The 20,000-nt window shown below is 45.9% G+C and overlaps 1 protein-coding gene across 1 annotated transcript in view; it reads right to left on the reverse strand.

Annotated features, from left to right (window-relative positions):
• The window catches only part of ccdc88b (coiled-coil domain containing 88B), a 46,803-nt gene that overhangs the window by 7,422 nt on the left and 19,381 nt on the right, over positions 1 to 20,000 (reverse strand). Inside the window, exons 11-22 of the mRNA XM_079503766.1 lie at positions 17,041 to 17,187; positions 13,454 to 13,619; positions 12,557 to 12,678; positions 12,097 to 12,165; positions 10,587 to 11,306; positions 8,557 to 8,736; positions 6,436 to 6,776; positions 5,445 to 5,604; positions 4,102 to 4,470; positions 2,708 to 2,869; positions 1,827 to 2,104; positions 676 to 819 (exon numbers count right to left, since the gene is read on the reverse strand). Coding sequence (XP_079359892.1) covers positions 676 to 819; positions 1,827 to 2,104; positions 2,708 to 2,869; positions 4,102 to 4,470; positions 5,445 to 5,604; positions 6,436 to 6,776; positions 8,557 to 8,736; positions 10,587 to 11,306; positions 12,097 to 12,165; positions 12,557 to 12,678; positions 13,454 to 13,619; positions 17,041 to 17,187 — 2,858 coding nt within the window. The remainder of the gene's footprint in view (positions 1 to 675; positions 820 to 1,826; positions 2,105 to 2,707; positions 2,870 to 4,101; positions 4,471 to 5,444; positions 5,605 to 6,435; positions 6,777 to 8,556; positions 8,737 to 10,586; positions 11,307 to 12,096; positions 12,166 to 12,556; positions 12,679 to 13,453; positions 13,620 to 17,040; positions 17,188 to 20,000) is intronic.

Raw genomic sequence — 20,000 nt, forward strand, 5'->3', positions numbered from 1 at the left:
ACTTAACAGGGGCAAAGGGCAATATCGCTTCAGAGTGTACATTTCAGAAGGAGAAAAAGAAGAAAGAGTGGGCAGACAAAAGAAAAAGACAAAGACAAAAAAACAACCAAAAAAACGAAAGTATTTACAATATTGCTGGTCCTACGCCTTCTATGAGTAAATTGTCTGTTCATTTCAATATCATTTCTTTAGCTTTTACATTATTAAATACATGGCATGACAACAAAGGCTGTTGTCACGTCACCAGTCAAACAATTAATTATCATGAATAATTACTCGATTTCATTGCTGAGAACATTTGCACTCCTCTGGTGTACCGTACCATGTACCATGTGCTGTAACAGTAACATGTAACAGTAACAGGTACACACAGTGAGCATAGTTCAGAAAAGCTTAGTCTGCATCTCTACCAAAACTGAAGTGAATTCTCAAACAGTTTTTAGTTTAGTCCAAAGAACAAACGATCCTGGAGAGAGAAAAAAGAAGAAAATCCCACACCATCAAACACACGCAAACAGATGATTTCATGGATTATAAGCATTAATGCCTTTGCTCTCCCACATTCAAATGGATATGACTGTAGGGAGATGAGCGGCGAAGAGGAAGAGACCAACTCCCCCCCACAGAGTTAGAAATGAGCCATTTTTACACTGAGTGAGTGGGCAGTAAAATTACCTCTCATTCTCCTCTCTCACTCTTTCCAACTCCCGTTGTCTCTCCATCCTCCCCTGTGCCTCTGCCTCCAACTTCTCCCTCTCCATCTTCATCTCTCGCTCTTTCTCCTCCACTTGGGTTTTGCCGTTCAGAAGCTCTGTGTACCTTGTGATTATTATTATACACAATTAGATACAGGAGGTTCATTTAAAAATTATTGTGTGTGTGTGTGTGTGTGTGTGTGTGTGTGTGTGTGTGTGTGTGTGTGTGTGTGTGTGTGTGTGTGTGTGTGTGTGTGTGTGTGTGTGTGTGTGTGTGTGTGTGTGTGTGTGTGTGTGGTGAAATTGGTGAGCTGCTGAAATATGTTACCATCTTGTGGACTTCACACAACTTACATGGAGGTCTTTAAATATGTGGCCTGAATACTGCTAGATTGAACTCTGCTAATAAACAAACTGCAACAATTTACATTCGGACACTGACGTTATGCGTTTGTCTAAACGATTGTCACATATTTCAACAGGTCACCAATTGCACCGTAACACCTCCATGCTGGAGTGAGCGAGTGTGAGTGAACTAGTGGCCGAGATTTTGGGCATTGGAATTTGTTTTTTGCTGAAAATAGCCGATTTACAAGCTCACAATGTGTCGCAGTGCCATTTCCTGTGATATGTTGCGACTCATGAGCTAGCTGTAGATCGGCTCGTACGGTATTTTAATTTGAAGTTCCTGCGTGCACGCACACCATACCGCAACGTTACAGTGCCGTACCTGCGTGTGAAAAAGTACTGGTCACACGCCGTGGTACCCCGTGCTACGACCAAAACACCACTGGTGGTATATATGCAAGTCTCCTATATGTGCTGTGTGTGTATCTGAATTCTATTCACTGGTACTGTAGTGCGGGTCTGGAGCGTGCCAGTTCATAGTGCGGGTCCATACGGAATGCTTGGATGTTTTGTTTGGCCGATTGCTTGGCTCCTGGAAGAACCTGATCTCATCTGAACTTCATACTCACCTTGGGATATTCGAAGGATGCGCATTGTGTGTGTGTGTGTCTGTGTGTCTGTGTGTCTGTGTGTCTGTGTGTGTGTGTGTGTGTGTGTGTGTGTGCGTGTGTGTGTGTGTGTGCGTGCGTGCGTGCGTGCGTGCGTGCGTGCGTGTGTGTGTACCTGGCTTCCAACTCTCGGTACTGCCCCTCCACAGTTCGACTGTTGCTCCGTAAATGAGAGTGTTTCTCTAGAAGCTCTTCCAGCTCCGCCTCCTGGCGCTGCTGCAGCGTGGTCATTCGCTCGTGATCCCGCCTCAGCGCCTCCATCCTGGCAGCCGATTCGTCCCGCTCCCGCACCCACACTTTGGACTCCGCCTCCAAAGCGGCACACCTGGCCTGGCTCTCGCTGCAACGGGTCAACGCTGATGCATGCTGGGAATTCAATGTTGCTTGCTCCACCTGTGTGTGTGTGTGTGTGTGTGTGTGTGTGTGTGTGTGTGTGTGTGTGTGTGTGTGTGTGTGTGTGTGTGTGTGTGTGTGTGTGTGTGTGAGAGAGAGAGATATCCACATTTAGTACTGTACTTAAGTACAATTTTGAGGTATTTTTTACTTTACTGGAGTATTTCCAGTTTTCAGTACTTTTACTTCTACTCCATTACATCTGATCAGAGGCAAATATTGTACTTTTACTCCACAACATTTATTTGCAAACTTTCGTTAATACTTTGTAGATTTTGATTATTATTACAAAACCTCTTACCCACTTCAGCACTATATGCATTTTTTATTTGAAAATAGACAAGCTCACAATGTGTCATAATGTGATGCATTATGAGCTTGTAGTCATCTGCTATTTTCAGAAGGTTTTTATACATTTCATAAAAAATTGTAAACTTGTGCATTCTGCATAATGAGTACTTTTGGCACTTTAAATGCATTTTGACACCAATACTTTTACTCAAGTAAATGTTGAATTCAACTATGACTTTTAGTTGTAACAGAGCATTTCTACATTGCAGTATTGATGCACGAGTACTTTTTCCCAAACCGCTGTGGCTTTACCTGCAGCTGTGTGTTGAGTGCCTGCAGCCGCGTGCAGGAGTCCTGCAGGCTGAGGGAGTGACGCTGCAGAGCCTCCAGCTGCTCCCTGAGGTGGTCGCACGCCTCCTGGGACCCACGCAACCCAGACTTCAGGGCCTCGCGCTCCGCTAACAGCACTGCATTCTGGGAGGGCATCGAGGAGGGAGAGGCAGCGGCGGCAAGGCAGAGATAGAGATGGAGAGCGAGGAGATAGGACTGGGTGATGAATAACTCTAAACTGGAGGACATGTTTGTACTGAGACTTATAACTTACAGTCGCAATCGCAGTGTTTCTCCAATATGACTCGTCCCACTGCACGGTTAGACCCGAATACAAATGCCTTCTACATCTTAACAGTTTTCAGGAAAACATATATACGTTTCTATATTTCGTTCCAGGGAGACCCCCCCCCCCCCCCCCCAGAAGCAAAGACTTGAGTTGAATATGTTTGCTTTAGAAAACATACATATTCAAAGATTTGCACAAATATTCACGATTAAAAAAAAAATAGCAGATCTACAAGCTCAATAGTGCGGCAAGCTAAAGTATAAAATATTAAAGGGTTCAAATCTAAAATGACAGATGCTTTCCCGGTCTGTGCAGAGAGAAGTTAAGCTGTGATGTCAGAGGCGTTAGAAACATGTTATGCTTCTACTGAACTACACAAAAAGATAGTGATAGTGTTAATATATGCTCTACCGACTGTGGTACTGCTATTCTTTAGCACACAACTTACAGCAACACACTCGTACCCCCTTTGAGACACCCAGGGAATGAATCCCCTGACCTTGGCACTGACTGGGTGTTCCATGGTCTATTGATCGAGCTACACAGAATCACGATGTGAAATGAGAACATCCCGAAAGAACGAGAGAGCCTTGGTGTGTGTGTGTATGTCTATGCAAGTGGTGTGTGTGTGTGTGTGTGTGTGTGTGTGTGTGTGTGTGTGTGTGTGTGTGTGTGTGTGTGTGTGTGTGTGTGTGTGTGTGTGTGCGTGTGCGTGTGCACGCGTGCATGCGTGTGTGTGTGTGTGTGTGTGTGTGTGTGTGCGTGTGCGTGTGCGCGCGTGTGTGTGCGTGTGAAGAGACAGAGGAAGAGGCGGGTAAAGGAGATAAGGGGGATTAACAGTAACCAGAGTGACATAAAAAGTGATGAGCTGAGATAAAGAGCGTTCTGAAAATAGAGTGTTACTCTTGGGATGGGGCTGGACTAGAATGACTTTGGCATCGTCACAAATCCCCGCAGTAGGAATTTCAACATGATATAGATTATCTCCCTTGTACAACAGTGATACAACTTCCTCAAGCCACAGTCGCACTGTATACTCTGTGGACATACAGTACGACACAAGATGGACATGCAACACATACAGTACCTCCCTCTCCAGCTCGATCAGCCTCTCGCTCAAAAACCTATCTGCCTCCACTGCGGAGTCATTAGGGGTCATGGAAAGGTCACGGCCATTGCCACCCTCCGGAGATGGAGCTGGGACTGGCGTCCCCTGAGTTTGTGTCTGAGTCGACCCCTCCAAAGCCCGTCCACAGTCCACGTCTGTGGAACTTCTCCTTTTGTTTTCTGATTGGCTCTCCTTCAGGGACTGGAGGATGGTCTCGAGTCTCGCCTGGGATGAGTTGAGAGACTCATTGGCCCTCGTTAGCTCAGCCTCCCTTTTTTCCACTTCCTGTTTCAGATGCACAACTTCACTGGACATCTTCTGAGATAGCGCTTTCCCACTGGATAAGTCCTGATAAGAGATACCGTATATAGGTAAGAAGACAGCAACCAATCAAATCTGTATTTCTTTACATTCATTAGGGTTATTTTGTTTTTGTGAACACAAAGATGTTGTTATTTTTTTTACCAATTCATGATGAAACGGATGTGCACCTTGTACCCATGCCGATAAGTGTGACATTACGAAACGAAACACAAACAAAGTTTGTGTGAAGCACGTTAGCACTTATAGGTTCACTGTTTTCATTTGGCAAGAGCAGACATATACCATTGCTAGTCAACATGCACACCGTCTGTAAAGAGTAGCTTTGCCACTTAGTCTGTCTCTCTCTGGTCTGTTTGTTGCTGCAACAGATTGGAATCATACTCCCATCATAAAAGAAGAAATAACACATTCTGTGCGACTCAGAGGAGCACACACACACACACACACACACACACACCCACAACACCAGAGGGAGTGCAACGAATCATGTTCAACCCAGATTCAGCACAAACAAGGGACTAAATTATTTTCGCTCCTATGCCACCAAAATGTGGAACGCCCTACCAACAGTCATTAAGACATGCGAATCCATTGACTCCTTCAAAACCGCTCTCAAAGGGCACCTACGGATGGCTGCAATTCGAAACTGGCCCCCGTAAAATCTGAATCCCCCCCCACCGCCCCCCCCTTTTTCCCCTCACTGTATATGTTTCTTTTCCCTTTTTACCTCCATTATGATGAATTCCTGTACTGTTCTTTGTCTATATAGAAGTGTCTATTTGTACGTCTCTAAATGTTTTGATGAATTGAACATGGTGGACCCTGTTGTAAACAAGTGTAATGCTTAATTGGGTCGTCCACTCACAGTTAACAGCCTTTGTATTGAGTTTGTGCTTGAAATGTACTGTAATTCTGCAAACTGTTAATAAAATGTTCAATCAATCAATCAAACACACACACACACACACACACACACACACACACACACACACACACACCTGGGACAGTGAGCTGATCTTGGCCTGTGCGTCCGTGTTTAACGTGCTCAGCTGCTGCTTGTCCTCCTCCAGACATTGTAATTGAATTCGGAGCTCCTTCTCCAGGTCCTGCAGTTGAGCACAGAGCTCCTTGGACTGTGACAGCTGCTGACAGGCTCGCCTACACACCAGCAACAAGTCCCAGACAAGACAGACAGTTTAAATGAGCTTGTAAAGCAACATACAGTATGTTGAAGAGACCCATGCCTAATTTATTTATTCCATGGTCTTCTTGGCTGGGGAAAGCACTCCTGAGGATGAATGGTAGATGACACATTTTCTAAGTGAGTGTCTGTGCTTGTGCTTTTAAATATGCCTGTTTAGGCTAATATATGCGTTCGGGTCTGCATATATGCAGGGATGCAAATGTTGCCGTGTGCATATTTATGTGAGCGGATATTCAGCATGTGTGTATAAGTGGGCAGAATAGAGGTGTGAATACAAGTGTGCACACGTGCCTATTCATGAGTGCAGAACCAGGTGAATATATGCATGTCTGCATATATTGTGCGTGCATCTGTACGAATGAATGGGCTATATGCACACAGAATAACTCTTCCTACTTCCGGGCCGCTTCCCTACATTCACAGGTGTTACCAATGATACTAATTAAGGCTCTGTTCCATTTAGTGTGCAGTGGTTCTTATACGTTTTAATTGCAAGGACCTCCATAACTCTGAGAGTGTATAAATCAACGTTCTCAGAGTTGCACCCCCTTACAGGGCCATTTGGAACCCATTCAAGGACACTTTGGAGACCCGCTGCTGTAGCAGAGTGTTCCCAGTGAGCCAACATGCACAATAGCAGCACCCGGACTCTGTTTGACCAGAATGGAACAGAGTCATCCATCATTCATTAGTATCAGTGGTAACACCTGTGAAGGAAGTAGGGAAGGGGCCCAAGTTCTTTCCAAAATGGCGTGCATATCATATACGTAGCCCATTGTGTGCACCTGTGTTCAGTGTCCAGGCCCCGTGCTCTCTGGTTGCTGTGTTCCAAGGCCAAGGTGGTGCTCTCCAGCTGCTGTCTCAGCCTGGCCGCCTCCCTCTCCCTCTGCCGGCCTTCCTTCCGCTGGCCCTCCAGCTCGGACCGACACGCCTCTTTCTCCTGCTCCAATCGCGAAGCCTCCAGCAGCGCCTGGTCCCGCCCCCGGGCCAGCGACTGGACCTCTACGGTGACTTCGCGGAGCTCCGCCTCTAACTCCTCCTCCCGCCGCCGGCTGGTGTCGAAACTCCGCCCCTGGCGCTCCAGCTCCGCCTTAAGGGCCTGGTTGGTCAGCTCCAGCTGGTCGACCTGTGAGAGGAGGAGGGCAGGGCTGTGTCACGATCATCATGACGTTTCACTTGACCATTCATTGTCACACAAATAATAATTGTGAATGTGAAGGGGGAGGCGTCATTAGGCGTCCTGTGGCACTGAGTGAGTTTTAATGGTTTAGTTGTGTTTTTCCATTGAACATTGGAACATATTTTACAATTTTATACTCAAAATGTGTTAAACAATAGAGGAAATAGCAGATCTACGAGGTCACAACAGGTCGCATCACAAGCCGTTGTGATATCACACTTTGGAGGTTGTGCTCTCCTACTTGCTGTACTGTACCATACCAGCATACCAGCATGGCCGTGATTAACTTGGTGGCACGAGGCACACAGGCTGAGTGCTGAAGATAATCACAGCCATTGTTATGGTCCAGGTTACAGTGAGTGTAGCAGTCTGATGAATGTCACCCGTCCCCATCACCAAAATGACAGAATGAGAATGAAAAACAAAAAGCATCCCATGAGCTTTTGTTTGAGTGTCTGTGTGCGTGCATGCGCGTGCATGTGTGTGTCCTATAATCCAACGTAAGCTTATCTGTCATTGTCTTGTTTCCAACCAGACTGAACTGCTCAATACTGGGTTTGGGGAGAAGAAAATACTAATAATTCATTCTGAGACAGCTTGAATCCTCCCTATCACACCAGGCTGTCAGTACACACAGAGACTGCTGTTTCTCCGAGCAATAAAATAAATAGATGTCAAATATGAAGATGGATATGAAGATGTTGAGGAGAATGACAGCACAGTTAGCTAAGGAGACATTGTTTAATTGCAAAGCACTGGTTTAATCCTTACAGAAAGGGTAAGGTATCCATCAAAACCTACATCTGTCTGGTCAGATGTCAGTGCATCAATGAAGCCCTGTGTTCACTGTTCACACATTCTCGCACTGAAGTTGCTGCAGATAAAAGCTGTCAGCTAAATGCTTGTCAATTAAATGAATCCTAATGAAAGCAATCCTCTTGTCCCATGCTCTTGTCTGCTATGTGTATCAGGGTTAAATCCAATTCTTACCCATTGAGCCGGGAAGTGGCCCCCACACATGTAAAAGGTTTTGTTGTCTGATTGATGTATTTTAAAGTTTTCCAGTGAAATCTCCAAAGCATTAACATTGTGTTTTACAACTAAATAAGGTCTTTAGACGTAGCACTCACTGAATACACATGAGATTTGATGCAGGACGCGCAACGCGAACAAGTCTATGATGTCACAGGCCAAACGACATACTATTGGTCCGACTGTCATTGGTCCGACAACCTACCTCAAACCCTAATCTAACCTTAACCGCAAGCACGGAACAGCGCATGTTCGAACGCTAGTCCGACCGTTGTTTCCGCATGTCGGACCTTTGGTGTGTCGGATCAGCGTGTGCATCCCCACTAAAGACATTGCATGAGGAAGTACAGTATGCAGCAACAGTTGAGTGATGCAAAACGAGCCCTCCTCCGTCCCCGACATGACACTTGGGTCCTGTGAGGAAATATCTGGCTTGTTAATGTTTTCACCACGGTGCGTTTGGTGTTTCTGTGTGGTTCTCTGTGGATATACTAATTGGATTACCTAAATTATGGAGGATCAAACATACATATTTTACAGATCCTGGAATACCAATTGAGGGCAACGATGGAGCAAACACAGAGGTACTTAAAAGCTAGTCTAGGGAGCATATCGTCTCAACTTTCTATCTTCTGTGTATACTTGCATAATTATGTGTACTACCGTATGCATGTGCGTGTGTGTGACTTCCAACCTTGCGCTGGGCTGTGCGTAGAGTCTCCACAGAGCTGCGCAGTGTGTCCCTGTCCCTCTCCAGTGCCGCTCTCTCTCCCTCCAGGGTGGCGATGGCCGTGGCCTGCATCCTGTGGAGTTCCGCTTGGCTTCGCAGGCGGCACAGCTCCTCCTCCACCTCCAGACTGTCCGTCTGAAGAACCTAACGGAAGGCCGAGAGGAGAGAAACGTTGTTCTCAGTGGTGGGCAGGCAATGTGGCAGTGTAACCCCCGGGAATCATATCTGGGTCTCCCCTGTGCAATGTGGCAGCGTAACACGCGGGAATCATATCTGGGTCTCCCCTGTGCAATGTGGCAGTGTAACCCCCGGGAATCATATCTGGGTCTCCCCTGTGCAATGTGGCAGCGTAACACGCGGGAATCATATCTGGGTCTCCCCTGTGCAATGTGGCAGCGTAACACGCGGGAATCATATCTGGGTCTCCCCTGTGCAATGTGGCAGCGTAACACGCGGGAATCATATCTGGGTCTCCCCTGTGCAATGTGGCAGCGTAACACGCGGGAATCATATCTGGGTCTCCCCTGTGCAATGTGGCAGCGTAACACGCGGGAATCATATCTGGGTCTCCCCTGTGCAATGTGGCAGTGTAACACCCGGGAATCATATCTGGGTCTCCCCCGTGCGGAGCCATAGAGTAAGACAAAGTTACGACAACTCCGTTCACTTCATGGGGCCAGTCCAATGGCGGCTCTTCTACATAGACTTCTATTGGCGAAGAGCATAGCGAACAGTGACAATGTCCTGGACCGGAAGTTGGCAGAATGCACTGGACTGAGGCAACAGCCCAGCTTTAATGATCTTAAATCCCTTTATTTTAGATCGTTTTTTAGTAATAGTACAACATAAACATTACAGAGACTTTAGTTGTCACTGTACAATACTTTAAAACAGTTGTCATGCTGCACACATGCCTAAAATTGCTGATATTTGCGCCACCCTCATTGAAAACAATGTATTTTCAAACTCCAGCTTGTCACTCTCCAGGCTGCATACGTGTTCTGCCCCCCTCAATGTCGTAATTTCTATTTTATTTTATATATAATATAGCCTATATGTTTGTTTTTGTGGCTTTGGCCTTTATTTTATATTTTTGATAGAGGGATAGATAGTAGGCTGACAGGAAATGGGGAGAGAGATGGGGGGGTTGACACGCAGTAAAGACCGTCAGGATCGGGAGTCGAACCCGCGGCACACTGCCAGACTGGACTACCAGCCAGTGTGCCTGGACCCCTCAATGTCGTAACTCTGTCTTACTCTATGGCTCTGCCCCGTGGAAAGCCAATGTCTTAACCACTAAGCCAAAGGGATATCCCTATGACTCGGGGGAGATATTAGACTTTTGAGGACATCAGGCTGAGGCTGTGAGCCACTCTGCTACAGCAGCATGTGTCTGTGTGTGCTCGATCAGCAAGTGAGAGAGAGAGAGAGACAGAAATAGAGATGGAAGGAGGGAGAGAGGGAGGGAGGGAGGTTGTGTGTGAGACCAGAGCTTGATTCAACCAGCTTGATTCCAGCTCCATCTATCCGATGTAGATATCCACACATGTATCCATCCACCGTAGTCTGAAGACCCACCTTTTCAGACTCCATCATGGCCCATAGCACTTATCCTACCCCCTTAGATAGCACTTTTAGACTTAGATAGATTTGAAACAGACTTATAGCATGTCATGTAGACAGCACAATAATTGCATTGTATGTAGTCATAGCACATCATAGTACATATGTATAGCATAGTATAGTATATATGTATAGTTTATATGTATAGTGTCATTATATAGATATGTTCTAGTTACGTTCTTAGCTTACGCATGTTTCATGATAAATGCATTTTATATATGTGATGTATTCCCATGCTTTTGTTCTTGCCTAATGTAAGTCGCTCTGGATTAAGAGCGTCTGCTAAATGCCTAAATTGTAAATTGTAAATTGTATCCATCCATCCATCTGTTTATTCATCCATCCATTCACCCACCCATCCATCCATATACCTCTATCTGCCTGCGGGCTTCTCCCAGGTTCTCTGCAGTCTTCCTCAGCCTATGTAGCTCTGCCTCCAGGACCACCAGCCTCTGCTCAGCCTCCCAGGCTCTCTTGCTCTGCTTTGCGTATTTGGAGCGCAGCTCCTGGGCCATCGAGGCCTGCCTGTCGGCCTCCTCCAGTTGAGTGATCACAAGCTCCATGTCGGGGCCAGACGGTGAACTTCCACGCTGCAGGTCTACGTCTGTCTCCACCATGTCGTCCTCCTTGCTTTCTTTCAGCGTTGTCGGAGGAGGCTGGACCTCTGTTATGGGTTCAGACACCGTTGCCTCTTCTTTGCTCAACTCGCCCTCCCTTTCATTGATTCTCTCTCCTTCTTTGTCTTTCTGGCCTCCCTCCGCCTCTCCCCTGTTTCTTGGCTCGGATACCCTCGGCACCCTTGACGCCCCACTGTCTCCTTGCAGGTGGAGAATTTCTTCCCCAACTCCTGCTTCTCTCAAGGTCCTGGTGATCTCTCCTCCTCTCTCTCTCTCCACTCCACTCCTCACTGTCCCTTCCCCTTCTCCCCTGGATGATTCGGAGCCTTGGACTCCTCTCTCGCCGTACTCCTCTTCTAGCTCTCCCCCCTTCTTCCCTTCTGTTCTCCCCTCTGCTGCTATGAATTGCAGTTTGGTTGTCAGCAGTTCGACATGTTGTTTCAAAGTGATGTTTTCATTCTTCATGTTTTGGTACTGGTGAGAGATGAGGCCAGGGAGAGGGGAAAAAATGTGAGAGGGAGATGATAAATGGATGGAAAATGTGCTATGAATCTTTTATGCTTCATAAGAGACCAAAATGTTAGCCCTATGCTCACATTTCTCACTCCCTCCTTTTTCTCTTTCAAAATGCACTGAATCTGAATGTCCACCAAGATGGAATTTAGGAGTGGAAAAAAACTATTAAAGGAAGTTACCCAACTAAGCTCAACTTGGTTCTGATAGTTTAAGCTCGTAAAAACCTGAATCCTGCATTTTGCACGCTTGATTTCAAGTAAATTGCTACAATTGTTCATTTTGGTCAGAATAAACTGCTATAATGGTAGGCTAATTTCTTCAACAATTTTTTGGAACTCACATCAGACAAAATTCAATGAGAATTAAAGTTTGTAGACCTAAAACTGTGGATTCCCTCAACACATTTCCAATGTGTTTTATTTTTTTACCATAAGTTTTTTTATGGTATGGCTCTGCAGGGGTCTAGTTGTCTGTATGTAAACTAATCCCGCAATCCGCTGGACTGATCAACGCCAACGTTTTTATTAGTAAATATTTAACTAAAATGTTATAATGCAGTTATAACTCAGGAGCAGTTACGGGTTAAGTGACTTGCTCGAGGGCACGTTGAACCTTACAATTCCAAGACAGCTGCTGAGCCACTGCTGCCCCTGTTGAACAGTGGCTGTTAACTGGTCTGGACAGCTTTCAGTTTCCAGGCCCACTGGGGTTAGAAACCCCTCTCTCTGGTAGAATCCTTTCAGCTTACCTCTCTGAGTGTGTTCTGATGCTGTTTCTCCAGAAAAGCTTGTTCTTCCTTCACATCAGGTGAATCGGCCTGCAGTGAAAGGTAATTAATGGCCAGTCAGCCTCTGCAACGGTTGGATCGTATGTTAATGATTCATGACAGCTTGGAAGCTAGACGTCTTACTTACGTTTCTAGGTTGCCATGAGAGATGTCTACTGCAAGAACCCTTGATGTAATAATAACTAAGTCTACTGTAGTGTTCTGAATAGTAATGACTAATCATCAGACTGAGACATGATGAGATAATGATTAACCATACAGTAGTTATTACACCAACGAACTGCAGCCAGAGCTAGCAAGATATTTCTCCTTCCACTTTTACATCACACCCCTCAGTTAAACCAGTTGCCCCGTCAACCTGCGCGAAATAGTTATGGGCCAGTGGCAGTGCTATGGGCCTGGACTCTGTGTGAACTCTGACCTCCCGCTGGGCCTGCTGCATCTCCGCCAGACGCCTCCTCAGCTCTGCATTCTCCTGCTCGGCTCCCAGCAGCCTCAGCGTCGACTCCTCTCCCAGCTCCACACTCCATGGCTTCAAATCTACTGAGGAAGAGAGAGAGAGAGCGGTGTTGCTAGATTGTGTCAGAGAAACAACAAGGTCTATGAAAACAAAGCCCAAAAGAAGCCACTAGGCTATTTGAAAATAGCAGAAGTGCACAACGCGTCGCAATGTGACGCGTTGTGAGCTTGTAGGTGCTGCTATTTTCCTAAAAAAATAAATCTTGGAAAAAAGTGACAAATGTGGAATATTTTTTGAAAATACACAAATCTGGTATGGGGGTCCCTGACACAACATATTTTTGGATGTATAGAGTCTTTGGACAAATACATTAATCTGGGGATCCTTGACATGGACATGTGTGGTTTAAACGACAACAAGGAAACAACCCCAAATAAGCAACTACACTTTAGAAACAAGCCCCCCCAAAAAACTGCAACCCGCAACTACAAATATTATTTACAAGCTACTTTTCAGAAAAAGAAGCCCAAAGTCACTTATAATAAACCGACACTGCAAGAAAGCCGGGGGATGTAGGGAGAGGGGAGAGAAGGAGGGAACAACGAAGAGAGAGAGAGAGAGAGAGAGAGAGAGGGAGCAGAATGGCAGAGGCATAAAGAGGATGATGTGAGGTGTTGAGAGGAGAATAAATAAAACGAGACGGGGTGCGTGAGAGAGAGAAAATGGATAGATGAAAAGATTTGCCCCGTTATGTTGACTGAGAGCCAGTAGGCAGTATATGCCTTCAAACATTATTTCCTCTTATCAGTTAATTAAAACATGTTAAATGACACGGGGCAATCGAGATCATGCACTAACCAATCATTTCGCCCAGCTCTTCGTCTGACTCGATTTCCGATTGGTGGAAATGGTGATGGACCATTGTGATTGGTGCAGAGGTGCGGCGGTTCAGCCTGAGGTCCGCCTCCAGACTCATGTTCAGTTCCAGCAGCTCATCAACCCTTTGCCTCTCTGTGTCTCGCTCCTATGAACATGTACAGTACACACACACACACACACACACACACACACACACACACACACGCAGTATGACTTTCATGACATAAAAACTACATCCACAAATGCTTGCATACAACATGGCTCATTCCTCATAGAAACTATTTGTTGAATACTAATAATAATGATAGCCTACTATAACTATAGCCACATGATTGGACATCGTCTGGTTATATACAGTAGGCTTCATGAGGAAATTATGTAAACATCACATCTGTTTTACTCCTCATAGAATCCCATCGTTGTCATATACAGTAGAATAATGAAATGTGGGAATCCAGGTGATTTGTGGCCATGTCCTATAGTCACATGACCAGGATTCAGTAGTTAGGACGTGATCAAAGGTGAGTTCCTCCCAGTAGAGAGCAATTTACTACACATGATGGTGTCGAATCGATCTCCCTCTCATGCAGACTGAAAGAAAACTCATGGTAGGCCAAAGGTCAGCCTTGTGTAGCAATAGCCTTGTTTAATGTTATGCTTTGTTGTATGGCTACTGGTTTGTTTGGTTTTTAGGCTATTGTTTGTTTATGGACATTGATGTTTGCCATGATTATTTATAGCACTTGAATTTGTGTCGAACATCATCGCCATCCCGACGGCCTTTACTGCATGTCTTCCCCCCATCTATCTCCCCATTTCCTGTCAGCCTACTGTCTGTCCCTCCATAAAAAATATAAAATAAAGGCGAAAGCCACAAAAAAAACGTTAAAAAAAGGACCATTCCAGCCACCTCTTCCACTTGTTAACCCTGCTTTGTTGCTATTTATTATATATTTGAGGTGTAGTAGGTTTATAGGTTGTACGCGCCAGAATCTGGTTCTCCCTGGTCCTCCCAGGGAGGAGCAGGGATCTGGTTCTCCCAGTCCCGGCAGAGTAGTTCCGGAGCAACGGATTGCTCACTCCCTGATGGACTGATCGAGGGTAGCTACTGGGACTTAAGTCGGGATTTGATCAACCCCGGCTGGGTTGCCTGAGTGAGGGGTATGATGTTGGTAGACCCGAAACCCCGTTGACCTCAGGAAACATCACTGAGGATACGTCCCAAGTGCATCCATGCGATGTATTTTTAGTTATAGTTATTCTATTTATAGTGACTCATAGGAATAGACTATGTGACAACCGGGTATAGTCTGGTGACCACCGGAGAGACAGGTGACAGCCGGAATGTAGACGGCAACCGGGTGAGCAGTATGGGTTAGCGCCCCAGCCTGTGTCCTCCGTGAGGAGGAAGCCCAACAAACCTTGGTGAGGCCTTTAGGAGGGCCATTATAATCCACCACTCCTGAATGAAGTGCCTGGTGCTGGGAGTCTGGTGCAACGCACAGGTCCTGGGCCTGGTGAGAGCAGGAGTGGACCTGGTGAGACGTAGGAGGGGCCCGGACAGGAGTCAACCCACAGAGCCTAGTCCTTCCACGCGCCAGAATCTTGTTCTCCCAGTCCCAGCAGAGTAGTTCCGGAGCAACGGATTGTGTGGCCTTGCTCATTCCCTGATGGACTGATCGAGGGTAGCTACTGGGACGTAAGTCGGGATTTGATCAACCCCGGCTGGGTCGCCTGAGTGAGGGGTATGATGTTGGTAGACCCGAAACCCTGTTGACATCACTGAGGATACGTCCCAGGTGCATCCATGCAATGTATTTTTAGTTGTATTGATGGTAATTCGTTTTAATGGGTTTGCTCTCCACTTTGTGTTACATTGAGACTCACAAGGTCATGTCTGCCCTGATACACACAGGTCTCCTTTCTGTCTTGGGACTGCACTGTATTTTCAGTGGTATGAATGTTAATCCCTACATGGTTTTTTATTGAATATTTTAGATTGCATGTTGTTTGGTGCCAGGCCTGTCTTTCTCCATTAGTCGTTTCGTTTGGTAGTACCGTGTGCATGGGCCGACCAGCCCGCCCTTTCTTAGCCAGAGTAGAATATCTTGTATCTTGTCAATTCATTTTTTTATATTCTATTTATAGTGACTCATAGGAATAGACTATGTGACAACCAGGTATAGTCTGGTGACCACCAGAGAGACGGGTGACAGCCGGAATGTAGACGGTACCCAGGTGAGCAGTATGGGTTGGCGCCCCAGCCTGCATCCTCCGTGAGGAGGAAGCCCAAAAAACCTTCGATGAGGCCTTTAGGAGAGCCATTCGATCAGCAGGCGGAGCCTGCAGTACCACCGTTGCCCAGGTGGAGCCTGCAGAACCATTGCGGCTCAAGAATCCACCACTCCTGAATGAAGTGTCTGGTGCTGGGAGTCTGTGCAACGCACAGGTCCTGGCTGCAACTGGTGAGAGCAGGAGTGGACCTGGTGAGACGTAGGAGGGGCCCGGACAGGAGTCAACCCACAGAGCCTAGTCCCTCCACATGCCAGAATTGTGCATCCCAGTCCCGGCAAAGTAGTTCCGGAGTGGTTCCAACGGATTGTGTGGCCCTGATCTTTCCCTAGTGGGTCTGATCGAGGGTAGCTACTTGGACGTAAGTTGGGACTTGATCACCCCAGCTGGGTCACCCGAGTAAGGGGTATGATTTTCGCGAGACCCGAAACTCTGATGACCTTGGGATACATCACTGAGGATACGTCCCAGGTGCATCCATGCGATGCACCTGCGTGCGTCGGGTGCATCTCTCCGTGCGTCTCTCAATGCGATGTATTTCCGTTCATCAAAGTATAATGCACTGCACTACCATGATAAATGCTAATGCAACATTTGTGGCTTACAGGCTAACATTTCCCACACTACCTCCCTATTTGATATTGAGCTGCGCTAATTGTAATTATACAATACTCTAGTCTTGCAGACTAGAGTATTAGACTTGCATCACTCAGCTCATCAACCCTTTGCCTCTCTGTGTCTGTAGGCTATTTATATTGTTATAGCTGTGGGTTTTTTTTTTACTTAGGCATTTTTAAACTTATAGCTATAGCTTTTTTCCTGCTGCATTCTATTTTTCATAGATGTAATGTATTTTTTTAATATGTTCATCGTGCTTCATTTTAATTGATAATTTGTATGTACGGTACTGGAGCTGTTGAACAATATATCTATTTGTGTGCATCTATCTATGCACACAAATAACATGGTCTACTCTACACATCACTACGCATATAAACTACTAAATAATCTGTTGAATACTGTAGTGTACAGTAACTGGCTAGCATGTGGGTATTTAATTTAGCATGTGCCTCTGGCAGTTTACCTCACAATGTCTGCCTCTTAATTGATTTGCCCTTACATATTGTTATTGTTATTATATTGAATACCCCCATTGGCAAACACACATACTGTACTGTATACATAAACTCACATAAACATGGCATGCACACACACACACACACACACACACACACACACACACACACACACACACACACACACACTCCACCAACCGCTTCCACGTCTATAATTCTCTGACGCAGCAGGAGATCATCCCTCTCCAGCTCCCGTAGGGAGGAGCAGCGAGCTCGGGCGCCCGCCAGCTGTTCCTCCAGGAGGGCTTTGGTCTCCTGCAGAGCCGCGCACAGCTGCTGCTGCTCCTGCAGGGGGCGCCACATGCAGAAAGAGCAACGTTATATAGGGTTTCATAGAGGCCGTTGGGTATATGTGGTTCTCAACCAGTGGTCCGGGGACCACCAGTGGTCCTTGAGGGGGTTCCAGGTGGTCCCCAGTTAAATGATGCACATTTGGTAACCCAATGGACCCTTATAGATCTTTAACTCTTGAGAGTGTGAAATGAAACCAAATGGTTTCATTTCACACTCTCAAAAGTTAAGTTATTGTTAAACATCTGTATTACTTAATTTAGAAGTCTACACAATTAGAGAATGTAAAATAATTGTTATTTTGAGCAACGTTTGCCTGTAGTCTCTCCTATGGTACCAACATCAATACAGCATGGAATTGTGGACAAAATCTTATCCAACGAAAACAAAATATTCTTTAGTTTTGGATCAATGGCACGTGATTTGGACATCTCTATAGGGACATGGGTAGCTGATGTAAACATTACATCTGTTTTACCTCTCATATAATCCCATTGTAAAATAGCAGTTTATTTTGTCATTTTATTTTAGATCCTCGTCTTCTAATACCGCATGCCCTTATCGAAAAAATAAGACATGAAAGAGAAGTGCATAAGACTGCACTACCATGATTAATGCTAATGCAACATGTGGCTTACAAGCCAACATTATACTTCCCTATTTTATATTGAGCTGAGCTACTGGTAGTTCATACTTAGTCTTGTCAAGAGACTTACATCACTCCTTTATCTTCCCAGCACCTTGCCACAACCCTTGTAGCCTCCTTGAGCTTTCAAATATAGACAGTCGGCAGCTTAAGCACTGGCAGCCAATATGGTAATTGGCACAAACAATGCAAGCACACGTCTTTGAAACACGTCTTTTGTTCAGAACTCGCTCTCAACTAAGGTCAAACACTGTGCTAGTGGTGATAAGGCAAAGGTAAAATAAAAACACTCTGCAACTCCACATTGGAATGCCAGCAATGATGTTTGTTTGTTTGGCTTGTTTGTTTGTTTGTTACGACCGTAGGTCGCAGTTTGACTTTACTATGAAAACCTGAATCTCCCGTTTGTTCGTCACGCCTCCATATATGATCACGCCTCCTGACATCACGCCTCCATATATGGTCACGCCTTGTGACATCACGCCTCCATATATGGTCACGCCTCCTGACATCACGCCTCCATATATGGTCACGCCTCCTGACATCACGCCTCCATATATGGTTACGCCTCGTGACATCATGCCTTCCATATGTTGATCTGACCTCATCAAACCCTGTACACTCAAGACACACTCCCTTAGATCTCCATATATAGTTTCTGTTCAGTTTATTTTGATTGTCTCCACCAGGCCGAAGGCATGGGGAGAGAGTATGTTTTGCACTCCGTCCGTGTGTGAGTCTGTGTGTGTGTGTGTGTGTGTGTGTGTGTGTGTGTGTGTGTGTGTGTGTGTGTGTGTGTGTGTGTGTGTGTGTGTGTGTGTGTGTGTGTGTGTGTGTGTGTGTGTGTCTGTTAACAGCTAATCTCCGGCACCGTTAACCCGGTCGATGCCAAATTTTGCACACACACTCCCTGGATGTCAACGATGAACCTCTATCTCTATAGTCATGTGTTCAAGACGGATCTGTCCGATATTTCATATTCCATCCTATTTGGCTAACATTGGCTTTCGAAGTTTGCAGGATTGGCCCGTTTTGAACAGAAAAGCCTCAAATCATGAACGCAGCGTGCAATTTACGTGAAATCTTTCACGGACTTTCCTACTAGGCTGAGGAATATATCCCACCCTTTTCACATCACCAACAGGTGGATTTTTGCAAAACACATGTTTGGAACAAAATGCCTCAAATCATCCAATGCCAAGGTGTAAGAAGAAATGGCACCCTTTTCACATGGCCTATTATAGCCCCACCAGGAGGCCACAACCTGACCTGCCCTGGTGGAGACCTGTTAGCCTGGCGCGGCCAGACTCATAGTGAGGGTTCACTGATGTTTCCTCCCCAATTTTCAGTGAATCCCCGCTATGAGGCTGGCCAAGCCAGGCTAGAGACCTGTGCCCAGAGGGGCACTTTATCTAGTTTATAGTGCAACATCACGCCCAACGGGTCTCATGTGCACTTCACAACAATACACAGCAAAAAACACAATAGCCCAATATAACACAATAGCAAGGAAACACAGTTTCAGAAAGCCATTAATACAACATAGGGTTTTAAAACCACAGGGCAGAGCAAGGTGAATATAGTGGTTTCAGTGAAACTAGGGGGAACCATAATGACATTTAAAAATGTCTAGTGAGTTGGCATCTCTAACAGCTTGTGGGAGAGCATTCCAGAGACAGGGGGCACGCTGTGTGAATGCTCTGCCCCCAAACGTTATTTTATTGTGGTATGTGACTGTGAGTTTTCCAGCATCTTGGGAGCGTAGAGGTCGTGGGGGGATGTAGGCTTTTATTAAGCTGGATATGTATGGTGGAGCAAGTCCATTTTGAGCTTTAAAGGTCAGGAGGAGCACCTTGAAGTCGCGGCTCTGGCCTGTATGGGTAACCAGTGTAGTGCTATGAGTGTGGGTGTGATGTGGTCGAATTTCCTTGTCCTTGTTAGTACTCTAGCTGCTGCATTTTCGACAAGTCTACGGCCATTTGTTGCTGTTGATGGTAGACCGGAGAGGAGAGCGTTGCAGCAGGGGCGCATAACTTTGTTTCCAGGTGGGGGAGCACAGATTTGGACTCATGCGCGCGCTGTGCGCAAAATTGAAAAATGGGCCGAGTCGGGTGTCTTAGCACGATTCTAACTCTGTTAAAAGCATGACAGCCACTACTAA

The sequence above is a fragment of the Electrona antarctica genome (genome assembly GCF_951216825.1).
Source record: "Electrona antarctica genome assembly, chromosome: 1".
In the NCBI taxonomy this organism is placed as follows: domain Eukaryota; kingdom Metazoa; phylum Chordata; class Actinopteri; order Myctophiformes; family Myctophidae; genus Electrona; species Electrona antarctica.